The 14,382-nt window shown below is 34.6% G+C and overlaps 3 protein-coding genes across 5 annotated transcripts; 2 read left to right on the forward strand and 1 right to left on the reverse strand.

The window, feature by feature from the left end:
- The first annotated feature begins 224 nt into the window (after nt 1–224).
- LOC140032830 (uncharacterized) lies at nt 225–4,419 on the forward strand. The gene is made up of 5 exons (XM_072073611.1): nt 225–357; nt 492–629; nt 951–1,027; nt 3,619–3,741; nt 4,015–4,419. Exons 1-5 carry the CDS (start codon nt 240–242, stop codon nt 4,105–4,107), a joined length of 549 nt encoding a protein of 182 aa, XP_071929712.1. The 5' UTR covers nt 225–239; the 3' UTR covers nt 4,108–4,419.
- Nucleotides 4,420–8,174: 3,755 nt separating this feature from the next.
- On the forward strand, nt 8,175–9,014 carry LOC113718592 (mitogen-activated protein kinase kinase kinase 20-like). Its single transcript, XM_027243485.2, has one exon. It carries the CDS (start codon nt 8,175–8,177, stop codon nt 9,012–9,014), a length of 840 nt encoding a protein of 279 aa, XP_027099286.2.
- A 1,195-nt stretch (nt 9,015–10,209) lies between these two features.
- LOC113717833 (uncharacterized) lies at nt 10,210–13,740 on the reverse strand. Of its 3 annotated transcripts, XR_011836726.1 has the most exons (8): nt 13,504–13,740; nt 13,334–13,409; nt 13,180–13,241; nt 12,901–13,055; nt 12,195–12,435; nt 11,320–11,492; nt 10,659–10,751; nt 10,210–10,475 (listed from the first exon to the last, which is right to left on the reverse strand). XR_011836726.1 is itself a non-coding variant. In XM_027242650.2 (7 exons), exons 1-6 carry the CDS (start codon nt 13,504–13,506, stop codon nt 11,325–11,327), a joined length of 705 nt encoding a protein of 234 aa, XP_027098451.1. In that variant the 5' UTR covers nt 13,507–13,740; the 3' UTR covers nt 10,210–10,475; nt 11,324. The 3 variants fall into 3 exon arrangements, 2 of the variants coding, with proteins under 2 accessions (XP_027098451.1, XP_027098450.1); XM_027242650.2 differs by lacking the exon at nt 10,659–10,751 and having other exon boundaries at nt 11,324–11,492; XM_027242649.2 differs by lacking the exon at nt 10,659–10,751 and having other exon boundaries at nt 13,504–13,738.
- Between the last annotated feature and the right edge of the window lie 642 nt (nt 13,741–14,382).

Consider the following 14,382-nt stretch of genomic DNA (forward strand, 5'->3'; position numbering starts at 1 on the left):
AAAACCTAGACGTTCTAAACGGCCCTTTAGAAATTGAAACTTGGGCTCACTTGCAGCTATTGCCCAACGAGAAGACCATGGGCCAGTCTACGTGTTATTAGAACATCTGCATTGGACTTAAACGTGATAAATCTGCGGACACCATGCTCCAGGGTCTATATATTTCTCAATAGTCCTTCACGCAGAAGCCATTGCTTCGAATCCCAGCCGTCTCTCACTTCTTCCGTTCAACCCTCCCCATGCAGGGTCTGCAGCTTCAATGTCCTCCTGTTGCTCCACCTCCTCTTCCTCTTGCTTTGAGGAGGACGGCATCCAATTACCATGCTTTTGTTTCATTCGCATCTATTCGAAACTCAGGTATTGGATTCCAAGTATTGCTTCGAGCTATATGCTTTAGAATTCGCTTCCGTCTTTTTTTTTTTTCAAAAAAAAAATTTCTCCTATTATGGACAGTTATCTTTCTTTTTTTTTTTTTTTTTTGGTTTTCTTAGCCCTGCCGGTGCCTCGTACTTGGATTAAATCCACCACCCGCCGTTCTCTGTATGTCATTCGTGGTCGTGGTGTTCTAACTACCCTCAGTTCAGGAAGCTCTTGTCTACCTTGTGACTCAGGGAACTCCTCCCCGTCTGGTACGTCTAGGTTTGCTAGTGTAAACTGCTTCAACATAATAACTAGCATTATATCCTGTGCTAGGGAATTACAAATAGTTAAAAGAATGCAAAATTTTTTGAGCAAAATAAAAAAAAAATAATTTGGAATAAAGTATTTAGCAATTTTAGTATCATAGAAAACTATCTAAAATCTTTACAATTATATGCAATTCAGTGATTAATTTATGATAGGAACCCTTCTGGAGATGTAGACTGGTAAATAGTATATAGTATGGATATTAATAATAACAATCATATATTTTTTTAAATACGGTTAATGTACATGTCACCCTTTTGAAGGTGAAATCGAGCTGGATCGGACAACTAAGATTTACGAATTTTTATTGCCAAAATTGGACGGTTTTGTATCACACATGGTAAGTGTCTTGCCTTTATTCTCATTCGTATTTTTATGGCCTTTTTATGGTTATGTAATTTATTTTCTATGCTGTCAAAATTAAAGTACTCTAACTAGCATTCTAAAGCTTTAATAACATAAGACAAAGTTGTAAAAAATTACAAGCAATTTTGCTTTTTTGCAAAAATTATTTTAGAATTCGAGTAAAAAATAGTTTGATTCGGTGTTGAAATAAGAAAATATAGTAAAAGTTCACAAATATAAATCCCTTCAAAGTTAGATGGTAAGAAAAATAATGAATTAGAATAAGAAAAAATTCTTACAAAAAAGGAATAGTTGTTTAAGAAATTAATACTTGAAGATTGAAAATATAATAAAATATTTCTAAAAAATAAAAAAAAAACTTGCCTCGGAGTAAAGGATTTGGGATATCAGAGAAACAAAAGTGCGATACAATAATATTTCAGATTGTGTTTATACAATGTCTATTTGATTTTTTCTTTTATTGATGTATTTACCTTAGTAGGGCAAGAGGCCGGTATGCCTTAGGAAAGATTTAAAGAGGAATGTCAAAGAAGATGATTAATCAATTGCTAAATCACATTTAGAGGGACAAGATTAGTGAAAATTTGTTAAAAAAGTATAGAAATAATTGTTTAAGTCATTAATACCTAAAAATTGAAAACATAATAAAAAAATCTCTAAAAAAATAATAATAAGACTTGCGCGCCCCGGAGTAAAGGATTTTGGAGGTCATAGAAACAAAGCTCTCTAAAACAAATTGTGTTTATACAATGGTAGTTTGTCTTGTTACTGGATGTAATACCTTAGTCAATAGAGCAAGAGGTTGGTATAACTTAGTAAAGTTATATAAAGACGAGTGTTAAAGGTAGTGATTAATTAATTGATACTAACATCCATAGGGACAAAATGAGTGAAATTTTGTTAAGTTATTATAAATAGATATACTTAAACCTGGCTTTTAAAAAGTTTTGGGGGGCTCCTGCCCCTCTTTGCCCTCCCTTGTCTGCGTACACCTACTATGACCTTAGATTCCTAAGACTTTTTGGGAATCGGATTGTATATTTGGTCTTCATTATGGAAGGTAGGGTTATGGGTAAGACAAAAATAGTGATGATACATCATTGATACTGAAATTGTAAAGGCTCTAACATTTTTTTTTTTAAATTTCATTTTAAACTAATAGTTCATAAGAACTAATTGCATCTACATTCTAGTTCTATTCGTTCGTTTAATATCTCTTTGGTTTCATTGACGTAATGAATATCCTTACTAGTCTATATTTCTGTCTTTTGTAAAGTTCTAGATTCTAGAATCATGAGATATATAATGATCTAGAATAGAAATAAGGAAAATATTTTGTGATGAGTTTTCAATTTCTTTTCTACTAGGTAATCTATGCATAGGGATATAAAATACTAGGTCTGTTTATGAAGTTTTAAAATAGAAATTAGTAGTAATTTTGAAGCATGAATTATTCATAGGGAACATACGCATTAATCACACGATACCATTAGTTGTTAAACAGTTAGGATTACAATTGAATTTTTACATATACGTATCCTATAATATTTTAGTATCAGAATTCTGATGATATGTATAGTATGATGTAATATTTGATCTGCTCTACATTTTATGGATTGAAATTTTTGTTATCTGCATTCTCAGATATCCAAGATATCGGATATCTGCACTTAGCAGTTCGGGTGGGCTGGATATCCGTATCCGAGAAAAATTAGAGCACGTGTATTCAATACATGTGGCAAACAGAACCCCATATGCTTAATAAATTTGGCTTTCATGTGGTCTGAAATTATCTCTTCAACAATTATTTCTTCCAACTGCATTCATTGCTAATGATGATGCAGTTGGAGTCAAAGTGTAATAGACAATAGAAGTCATGACTTGTTCCTAGTGCAGATGGTACAATTAATAGCCATGCTTTGTAGAATCCATAAATATTTCTTAAAGACGTAGATTGAAAGAACTGAGAAGCTCGATTTTGAGAAATTTTGGAGCCTTGAGAAATTAATGAGATGATAGAGAGTTTCAAGAGGTCAAAAAGTGAATAGTGATGGAGTTGTGTGGTGGTGATTGGTAAGACATGGAAGCGTGAAATGGAGGAGTGTTCGATTGGATCATGTTTTTTATTCAAAAAATCAATTTGATCAAATGTCCAAATTTTTTTCCCCCACAATGCTTTTTGTTAAAATAAATTATCAGAGGGAAAGTGGGTAAAATATTAAACGGGAAGTTATCGAAGGAAAGTAAAAAGTATAATAGATTAAAAAAAAAAAGCTACGATATGATTACTTTTGAATAGATGTATTAATGTATCATTTTGGAATTCATAAGATTTGTCATTCAAACCCTTTTTTTTTTTTGTATTTTTTTGGAATTCATAATTTTTTTAGCATATTACTGTTGCTTGCATGCAAATTGTAAATGTGTTATTATTTTGTTTAAGCAATGTGGCTTTTGTAAATAAGCATTACTTGGTAAAAGTTGGAAGTGTAAAAAAAAAAAAAAAGAAAGAAAAATGTTGGGGCTTGGTTAGTATATCACTTATATCATGTCTTTGGATTTCAGGTTACGACTTGTTTCATACTTTTAGCAGTTTGGTTCTATTTGCGAATTGGGCTGCCCCTTCCATTTGTCCCTATAGGAATCGTGAAGCTTGCTTATATACTCCACTATATTCCAACAATGATGGTATGCATATTTTTATTTTAATTATTGTGATTAGCAGCAAGCTATCATATTTAATAATGATTAACCTTTTTTAATAGTGATTATGTAAAATTTTTTTAGCATATTACTGTTGTTTGTCATGTCATAGAGGATGGATGACATTTTAATAAAAATTACAAGCATGAGCATGAATTAATTTGGCTGAATAATATTGTGTGGTTGGCTAATTTTGTTTGATTTTGAATCAATAATAAAAATTTGCTTGATTTTGTCTTGGTCTTTTTTGGTTTGCAGGGACTTTTGACCTATGTAGTGGTTGATAATGCTTATGCTCAGCACCTGAAGAAAAAACAAAGGACAAGGAATAAGAAGAGGGGAAGCACCTGAAGAATAAGAAAGGATAAGGAATAAGGAGAGGGGAAGCTTACCAACTAGTTTTGTCTTTGTCGCTTTATGTTGGCATGGCATAGTTGACTTGGATTTAGTTAATCTTCATAATCTCCCATTTTTTTTGCAAAAATTCGTTTTGATATGGTATGTGCAGGTGTTATTTTTCAAAAGATATGTTGACTTCGATCATCTTTTAGGGGATTTCACGAGAATTGTTTCTTCAATGTAATGACTTGCACGGTAGTTTCTAGGAATAGATAATTTCCCAAGGTCTTGTTCAAAGCTGAAGAAGACCATTTAGGTTTTGTACTCTTGAATGGGGTTTTGCTTCATGGGATTTTCGTCAATTTCTTCTTTAATATGAAGGCATTATGGTGAATGTGATTGGTGGATACAAAGGCTTTGTGGTACTGGAATACTAGATTCGTGTACTTCTTCATCATTTATCCGTACCAACTTAATTTCTTCAGTGACGGATGTTATGCAGGACACAGTGGAGTTTTGAAAAGCTCTAGTTGTTCTGCAGTTGTAATGAACGCATATCATTTTGCATGATATTTGATAGGAAGGTGCTGCTTTTTGCTTCCTGCAAACAACAAATTTTAATTTCTTTAAATTATGGTCCATGGGCAGACTTTAGATTACGGTTCATGGTAGTAACTTTAATCAGCGCAAAGATCTTCCATATCAGCCGTTTTCAAGTCTTCTTGTTATAGAATTGCAGGTCACTATGAAATTTGTGTATATTTGATGGATTTAACTGTACTCAATTGCCTTTTTGCCTGACAGAATATCTTTTTTCAAAGAGCAAGCATGATGTTGAAAATTTTAAATTCTATTATTCTGTTTTACTTTTTTTTTGAGCATTTCGAGTACGACTTAACTGCTGTTGGCTTTGTGCATCAGTAAAGTCTATACATGGCCATACTCATTAATGATATTTCACTTCAGTTTTTCATAATTTGTTTCATAGAGTGATGATGGTAGATGCAAGAAGCTGATTGAACATCATGATCAAAATTGTATCGGCAAGCATTTCTTTTGTTGACACTACTACAATGGATCTGTGTTTCCGGTAGTGGCAATTAAGCTTTCAACTTTTTGATTCACCTTGAAGTCATCTTGCAATTGTGGCAATTAATCTGTTTATATAGTCCCCTTTTATTCCCTTGACCCAAGTAAAACTAGAGGTGTCAAAATGAGTGACTCGAGCGAGTTTGGACTGATCATAATTGGGTAACAGGTATAATTGGGCCAATACATTTATACCCATTTTTTATCCATTCAATAAATGGATCAAAATTAGTCAATTTATTCATATCCATACGTCCAATTACTTATTTATGACTCACTTGAGATTATACTTATCTTTAAAATTATTTTGCATGTTTTTTGACAAGAAGTAACGACGTTTTATTGTTATTAGATTACTAGAAAACTCATATTTATCTGCTTAACATTCATTGAAAATTAAGTTTAAATACATAATTATTTTTAAATAGATATAAATGGATGAATCGAGTCAATTCACTACCAACCAATTAAATGGGTTTAATTAGATACCCATTTAGACCCATTCAAAATTTATCCAAATTCACTTATTAGTGAGCAAATTTGGGCGAATTAACATCATTAGACAATAGGTTGACACCTCTGGTTAAAACCGACGATGAATGAGAAAGCATAATAATCAGACTATGCAGTTACCGATTAGAAATCATTCCTACAATTTTGTGATGAGAAGAGTTCACTTGTAAAAAGAGCAGCTATCAGAACATGAGATACCACCATAAGTGTACAATTCAATAGTTCCTTCAGCTCTGAGATACCACCATAAGTGTACAATTCAGTTCCAGTAGAAATTTTTCTGCAGGGTAGCTAGCAGAAAGTTGATGTTAATGAGCAAATACAATTTTTACCTAATAGAGTACATTAGACAGTGCTAGACTTGGCACAAAGAACTGGTTCAAAGAAGAGGATGGTTTACCTAATTATCGAAAGTATGACTTTGCTTTTAATTGTTGGTAATTTACGAAGTACTTACTTTTGTATATTCATTACATCACTTGCCTAGTTATTTACACAATCATAGCCCACTTGAGGATTATGGCAACTTCGATCACGTTACATTACAAGGTTGCTCGATGTCAGTCATGGTTCAGCAATGATATTCAAAAGTAGAAACTGAAAGTCTGAAATTAATAAATTTCTAAGTCTCAAAGTCTCGAGGGTGGCATTATATCACCAGATAGCTGACAAACTTTAATGTTGAGTACTGCACATTCTGTTCATGACCAATCGCGTCCACTTTATTATTATTATTGGATTACCATGGCCGAAATTTGGAACATGTCCATTAAATTAGTTTTTTTTTTAAAACCCCCAAAAGGCATCTTTTTTTTTAATTTTTTTCCCAAAAAGCGCCCTTAAACTATATATTAGTCATCAAGTGGAAGATTTGACATTAGTTTTGAATATTGAGAAGCCAATGCAGTTTTTTTCTCCTATGATATGGGTAGTTTAATTGTTTTTAATTAGAGGTGGCAACAGTCAAACGATGGACTTGAGTTTAATCGATCTAGAGCTCTTACTTATCATACTCCGTTATCGAGTCGAACTCAACTCTGAAGTATTCTACTTGAAAGCTTGTCAAACATTATGTATATAATCAACAGCCGTTGGAGCTGTTGGTCAGCCTCACCTAGTAGACCAAAATTCGAACCTGATTGTCGGGTTTGGAGGTAGGGTTGGGAGGATTAAGGAAGGGTAAAGGTTGAAAAGAAAAAGCTTTATATATACAAATTTTTAATTTTTTATACTTGTTAACGTACCTAAAGGTCTGTACTCTTAGGACAAATTAGCTGTTCGTCATTTGAACTCAAGCAACTCGACTTGAGATTGGCCTCACTCTCGATCTCAATTTGCAACTTCAATAAATTCGAGCTCAATCTTGAGCTCTACACATTTTATATGAGTTGACGTGGGACTTTCAAATTAGATGTTCATCGAGTTCGAGTTGAAAGAAACTAATATTTGGATTCGATTTGACTTTTTAGCATCCCAAACTTTAACCAATTGTTTACACTTATTCTTATTTAGGTTAGAATTATTTAAAAACTCCGCTTAAAACTATCTACATGTTTTCGGCTTTGTCCTCCTGATTGTTGAATGTAAGAAGCAATCCACATCCCAAGGCTTTCAAAGTTGCCCATGCAATCATAAATTCGTATGATTTCATTGTCTAACATGCATATGTTACAAGAGTAGCATGCGTAAAAAAGAAATTTAAATTGGCTTTAAAAAATTGTTACAAGAGAAATATAAGTATAAACCATAATGAGATTAATGTTCTGGCCATATATATAGGAAAACAAAATGGCCAAATAAAAGGGCCAGAATCTAAAAGGACCATGCATAGGCCTAAAATAAACTTGGGTTTTACAATTTGAAAAACGATTGCCAATTGCGTCAATGATTTTCTTTTTCTTTTTAAATTTGTTTGGGGTGGAAAATCAAATTTAAACATGTCATATACAGATAAGCTTCATCCCCAAAATAATTTTCGACCTATTTCGACTAGGAAAAGGAGAAGATAGAAGGATAAAAAATTTCCTGACCGTTATTCAAGTTGGCCACTGCCTTGGAATCACTGACCACCCTCCGCTTATATACATCATCAGGTATGGAATGAACCCTATTGCGTAATCTTGTTGCCGCAGATATAAACCATCTTCTAGTTCTTGACCTAAGATCCACGCAGCTAAATACCATCTTTTCTGTTTCTTTCTACTTTCTTCGTCTAGGAAAACAACTCAGGGTTTCAGCAAGCAATCGTAGCTTAAAAAGTAACCTAAAGAGTCATGAAAGTGAAGCTAAGGATTCGGGGATATCAAGAACCCGACAACCAAGTTCAAGAAACTGTTCATCAAAGAGTCATGGAGAATACATACGGACATGGGGTTGCATGGAGGAGAGGTCCGATGCTAGGGAAAGGAAGTTTTGGCTCTGTATATCTGGCAACTGCAAAGAATCCATCAATCCATTATAGGTGCCTTCCGTTGGTCATGGCTGTGAAATCAGCAGAGGTTTCGGTTTCAAGTTCGCTTCAGAAGGAGAGAGAAGTATTAAGTTATCTCAGTGGCTGTCCGGATATCATTCAGTGCGTCGGCGATGAAACAACAATCGGCAGCGATGGCAGAATGGTTTACAACTTGCTGTTGGAGTATGGTTCTGGTGGGACGCTTGCAGATAGGATCAAGAAATCGGGCTACAGGGGATTGCCCTTACGCGAGGTAAGGTGTTTTACTAAATCTATTCTTAAAGGGTTAAGTTACATTCATGAAGTTGGTTTCGTACATTGTGATTTGAAACCTGAAAATATCTTGCTTGTGCCCAAATCAAGAAAAACAAATACAGAATTTATTGCGAAAATTTGTGATTTCGGGCTTGCTAGAAGAGTTCAGAAGAGCAAGAAGAGGAAACTAGAGCGCTACTTTAATGGCACTCCTATGTATCTGTCGCCTGAGGCCGTGAGGGATGGTGTGCAAGGAACCCCTTGTGATATCTGGTCACTTGGATGTGTTGTGCTGGAGATGTTAACTGGAAAGCCTGCATGGGATGAAGGGATGGATGAGGAGAGTGCCTTGAACAAGATTGGTAAAGGGACTGCAGTTCCTAAAAAACCAAGAAATTTGTGCCAAAGTGCCAAGAGTTTTCTCAACTGTTGTCTCAAAAGAATGGTTAAGGGTAGACTGTCGGCTAAAACATTGTTACACCATCCATTCGTGAACGGATTGAACGATGATGATGATGATTATGATTATGATAATGATAATGGAGTGCATGAAGAAGAAGATATTGATGATATGGATGAAGATTGCAGCTGTTTATCTGCAGAGCACTGAGCAGACGTCTCCTATCAGTTGGGAGATAATCCAATGGTGATTGATGGGAATAGCTAAAAGAATTGTATTGCACTTGATTGCATGAGGAACAAAGTTGGAGTGTACAGTACAGATTCCACATGTAGTCAAGTACTTGAAAGTTGTGTATAGCTAAAAGAATTGTATTGCAGATTATGACAAGTTCTTGTAGGCAACAATCGGAGTACTGTTTACAAACCGAACATAAAGTATAAAGATTGTAGATTTGGTTTGATCCATTGAATCATCATAACCTGCACATTATAAACACGCAGATGAATGAAATATTGAAAGGTTTATTTAGTTAATTATATTGACTATTGTTTAGTGCTCAAGGTTTTTCACTTGTCTTGCCTTTAAATCACAGTTTTTGTCTTTTCGAATGTTCATAGTTCATTATACTAGTTCATCTGGCAATGGTTTATGAATATGCCCGTAGGGGCTCTCTTTCAAGAGAAGGTGCAGAGGAGGTCAAAAGTGAAAATTTTCATACACGTTCGTAGGAAGTTTAATTTGTTTTAATCTGAAATAGCAGTTACTTACTTCAATTTAGATTGAAATCAGCAAAAAATCAATCGCACGATTCTGCATTTTTATCTTGTCTATAATCTCATCCGCCAGGCAAACTCCTTACCGTCCGCCAGATGTTGCCTAAAAAGATCATGCTTACCATAGAGAGAGGGACAGAGGGAGGAATGGTTTGATAAAGAAATCATGCTTCGTAGTTTGTAGGAAACGAAGGGATGAAACATGAAAGAGAAACTTCGTTTGAAACGTTTGAAAATCAGAAAACAAAAGCTCCAAAAAAAAAAAAAAGAGTAGAAATTTATACGAAAGTTGAATGAATCAAAAGCTAACTAAAACAAGACGGTTTTTAAGCGTTTTGTTTTCAGCTGTTTACTATGTTCCTATTGGCCCGTGTTTGGTTAGTTGTATGATTGGTGTACAATCTAGCTGAAAATATTGATGAGGCTTTCAGAACGTTGCTCAAACGGCAGCTCTAAATTGATGAGGCTTTCAGGACATTAAGTTTATCATCAAAATGCACTATAACCGAGAAAAAAAAATGAAGCAATATCTTTCCCAAAGTGATGGGATCAAGTTTGGCGACGACGGAGGAAGACAGAGTACAACATTCCTCTTGCAATATTGCATGTCAATGAACTAGCGCTGCATATGCTCAAAACAAAAGTCTAAATTCATTTGCACTTAGAAACTGATACGCGATCAACAATCTTTCATCAAGTAGGATGAAACAAACAAAATAGTGGAGATGTTTGACCACAAAAGAATCAAACCTCTGAAAGCTACCTTCGCCAATCAAAGTTTTCTCTAAGATTTCAGTCATTTCCTAAGAGAAATTCTTTACTATACAGTTGCAGACAAAAGGAAAGTTCCATGAAGCAAAAAGGTCTTCAACACCGAAGTCAGTCTGCCACCACCCTGAAATAGGAAAAGAAAGATTACAATTTCATGACAAAAGCAAGAGGAAGAAGGGAAAAGGGGAGAGTTGGTAGTCGCTAAGACTAAGGATGTCAACAGTAACAAAGGTCCAAAAGTGATAAGATGGGCTTTCTGGTCTGTAATGTAACTGTTGGGGAGAAGGTAAAGCAAAGAAAAGAAGACCTTTAGCATCATGAAATTGCAGAGAGAGCTCTATGTCATTTCTACAAATTTGCTATTTTCACCTTTGGAATCCATCCAGATTGTTTCAAACTTCTATTAAGAGATGCGCAAACACGTAAATCAGCAAACACATTTTGCAGCAGGATATAGCAGCAATTCTTGAACTGGGACATACTGGGTGAAGTTAAACTTCAGCTTTCCCAACTTTCTATAATTATTATAGCAACAGTGTGGACGTTAGTCCTGCCTCTTCTTGTAAAAGTAAAATCCCAACAAAATGACCAACTAATGCTGGCATGAAGGCGGTTGACTAGTAATATCAATGGGTCTGAAAGTATTCATTGCCGTTGCGAATCTATAATAACTGTTTAACTTCTCTAGCTGGTAAAAATTTTGACAGCTTCTGGATATGTATAGCATTTTGCTTTACACATGAGCAAGCCAAGCATTAACAGATATAATATTCCAGTAGCTGCATGAGACAAGCCAAAGACAGCTCATTTCCCCTACAAGTTCCAATAGTGATTGCTCTCTCATGTAGACTTAACAGTTTCAGGTCTGTTCGACACAATCATTTTTGTCCATAAACTCTCCTTTGGTTTTCCCCCTTGATAATGAAGCTAAAATAGATAGACTAGAGCATCTGGTGAAAGACAATTACCTACATCATTTTCTTTTCACATACACCTCAATGATGTCATTCTCCTCCATTTCAAGCCCAGCAGGGGTGGCAGTAGGACTAATTTTATCTCCATCAAAACAAAAAACTAGATTCTGCAAATCAAGCTTGACCTTTTCAGCATACATCTTGAAGAGTCTCTCAAATTTATCATCCTACAAAAATGAAGAGATTCTTGATTACAAATCATGAACAAACAAGTACCATTGGATATCATAGAAGAGAATATTTTACAGTTGTTTGTCATCATTGACATTCCAAAAGAAGCCTTTTGACACCCAAGTTTGTGAAGGGCTATCCATCAATCCATATAAGTTGTACTTCTGAAAGGACCATACTACTGCGCCAAAAGATGAAAGGAAAAAGAAGCAGTAGACAATCAAGTAGGACATGGTCTTGCGGATTGAAGAGATTTTCCATACTGAGTGCAAGGCCTAAGTTAGTGATAGATAAGGTAGATCCCACCCAGGATGGTTGGCCGAACTAAGATTTAGCAGTTCTGCTATATTGTGAAAGAGTTTCTTGCCTGCGACAAAGATTGATCTACTTGATATTCCTAATTGAAACTGGAGCTGTTACTGAATTTACTTTTCAGAAATTCTCAAGTATAAAAGTACTTTTACCTGTTATCCAGAGACTTGGCAATTTCCAAAATTCCAATTTTTAGGAATAAATAACATAGAGCTGATTTTTCTTCTTTATACTTATGCTCAACAGTTGAGCTCCCAAGTAGATTAAAGTCCAGACATACAAAATCTTTCAGATCTTATCTAGTCATATATCACCATATCTATGTGTTACCAGGCTAACGAGTTTCACAAACTTGTACTGCAAAACAATTGCAAGCGATTGAATACCATGAAAACTCTAAATTGCTTGGGTCCATCCTTGTCCTGGATCGTAATAACTATCTTTGCTCTCTCCTGGCAAGTATCTGATGGCTGTTCTGCAACACCTCTTGTAGGAGATTGTGATGATGCATTAAAGTGGCTTTTCATAGATTCTGCAGCAGCAAACTCTTGTCTCACAGATTCCTCAACAGCTTTCAATGCATCCTTTGCTGATTGGGCTAGCGAAGCCAATTCCTGCCTTTTCAGCCTACAAGTGAAAAAAAATCACACACTATTAGAAACCCAAAGACAGCAAAATAACAGGATAACTTAATTGTTGAACACAATTGGAGATTTTCCTTCTGTTAGTCCACTACATTTGATATCTTCCTCTGCTTCAGCTTTGACATTCAAAATAACCATACAATCTCATTTTCTGATTAGCAAATAAATTACTAAACAACATTAATAGGCAGCCATCACGACTACTGAAGGATAAATTCATTACCTACCAAATTTAAAAGTAAGAACTACTTATAGCAAGAACATGGCTCCCTAACCAGAAATATTCTGATAAGCAAAAACCTGAACTTTTCATGACAATTAAATTAAAGCATTCTTTAAGAGAAACCTCCAAAGCTTTCACGAGAATTGACAAACATTGAAATTACACAGGCTAAACAACAAATATATCAAGAAAAGAATACAAGAGCACAAGAAGATAGAAAACTACCTCAGCTCCTTTATGGTAGAATCTTCATTGAGCTTTGATGTATCATTGGTCATTTTAGGTGGAGGAGGCAACCAGTCTTCTTCTTCTTCTTCTTCTTCATTTTCATCACAATCAATTACTTGAACCACTTTCCCCTTATTATCATTCTCTTCGACCTATCCAATTCAAAATTACCATAAAAAACCCACCTCAGAGTATATTTAATTCAATCAATAATTCACGAGTACAGAAAGAACCAATCTTTAACACCTAAAGTTCAATAAAAGACTAGAAACTTACAGCAGAATCAGCTGTTTTTCGCTTTTTCTTACAACCCACTGGGGGAGCGTCCAAAGGATCATCTATTAATTCAAAATGAAAGTAATAAAACAAAATCAGTCAACAAAGAATAAAAGCCCAAAAAATAAAAGAGAGACCAAGAAAAAGAGCATACCATCAACAATGACGACGTTGAAGGGCTGAACGCGCCTATAATCGAAAAGGGGTTCTAGTTCTTCCATAGAATCAGCCTAAAAACATCAAAAAATGAAAATTAAAAGGTCGAATTCAAAAACCCACAACTTATATGTTGGATAAAATGGGGGGAATTGATTTTATTCTTACCATCGATGGAATTTGAATCGGGATTGCCTATTTATCCTGTCTACTTTTTCGGCGCTTTTCGTTTTCTCGTTCAAATTTGTATTACAAAAATGGAAAAAAATCACGACGGGTGCGCGGATTTGGGCCAGGGTAGCCTTTAAGGTAATTCTCAATGGGCTTCTGGATTTCTACATTATTCAATTTTATAACCCTCTCCTTTCTCATAATTACTCTGCTTCCTCTAGAGTTAGAATGAATGTACTAGGAAGTAGGAAGCCTCCCTTCTTATGAATTTGGTCTATTAAGGGTACTTTTCAGATACCTTATATTGGAAAAGGCCTTTGATGGAAACCTAATAGAGTTAATAGGATAGTAAAATGAAGATAGGTATGGGGAAATGGATTATTGTGCTAATCAGCAAGAGAGAAAATATGAAAGTTTTTGAACTTCTTGAAAGTTTAAAAAGCATTTTAGTGGTATACCAAACTATTAAAAGCTGTTAGTAACTTATTATTAGTATATTGGAGCATCCAGTTGCTAACATTATTGTCAATGAAATTGAGTAAATTATTATGCCAATTTATTGTAGAGAAAAGCTCCACAGTGAAAATTTTACACATCATTATTTTGATATTTTCAAATAGATTAGCTCCGCCTTCTTTGAGTTGGCAGAATTGATGAGTTTTAATGAGCATGTTGCTTATTTCAATTTTTGAATTAGAATGTACTTGAGAAAGATTGAAAAGTATTACAAGATGTAGTTGGAGGATGGTAGTTATTTGGTATAAATATGTAGAAAATATTTATCATGGTATGTATCCCTTTCTTTGTACAAACTAACTCAAGTGATGTTTGGTTGATCAATATTTGCTCAAGGAATGGTTTCAAATTCAATCACGT

Source organism: Coffea arabica, unplaced genomic scaffold, assembly GCF_036785885.1.
Source record: "Coffea arabica cultivar ET-39 unplaced genomic scaffold, Coffea Arabica ET-39 HiFi ptg000200l, whole genome shotgun sequence".
Lineage (NCBI taxonomy): Eukaryota > Viridiplantae > Streptophyta > Magnoliopsida > Gentianales > Rubiaceae > Coffea > Coffea arabica.

Excerpts from the sequence above, each read along its gene's own strand:
- LOC140032830 (XM_072073611.1), top strand. The coding sequence starts at position 240 with ATGCAGGGTCTGCAGCTTCAATGTCCTCCTGTTGCTCCACCTCCTCTT. Across the intron at positions 358-491 it reads CGCATCTATTCGAAACTCAG|CCCTGCCGGTGCCTCGTACT; the intron begins GTATTGGATTCC and ends TGGTTTTCTTAG. Across the intron at positions 3,742-4,014 it reads ACTATATTCCAACAATGATG|GGACTTTTGACCTATGTAGT; the intron begins GTATGCATATTT and ends TTTGGTTTGCAG.
- LOC113717833 (XM_027242650.2), bottom strand. Across the intron at positions 13,056-13,179 it reads GAAAAACAGCTGATTCTGCT|GTCGAAGAGAATGATAATAA; the intron begins GTAAGTTTCTAG and ends TGAATTGGATAG. Across the intron at positions 12,436-12,900 it reads TCTACCATAAAGGAGCTGAG|GCTGAAAAGGCAGGAATTGG; the intron begins GTAGTTTTCTAT and ends TTTCACTTGTAG.
- LOC113718592 (XM_027243485.2), top strand. The coding sequence starts at position 8,175 with ATGGCTGTGAAATCAGCAGAGGTTTCGGTTTCAAGTTCGCTTCAGAAG.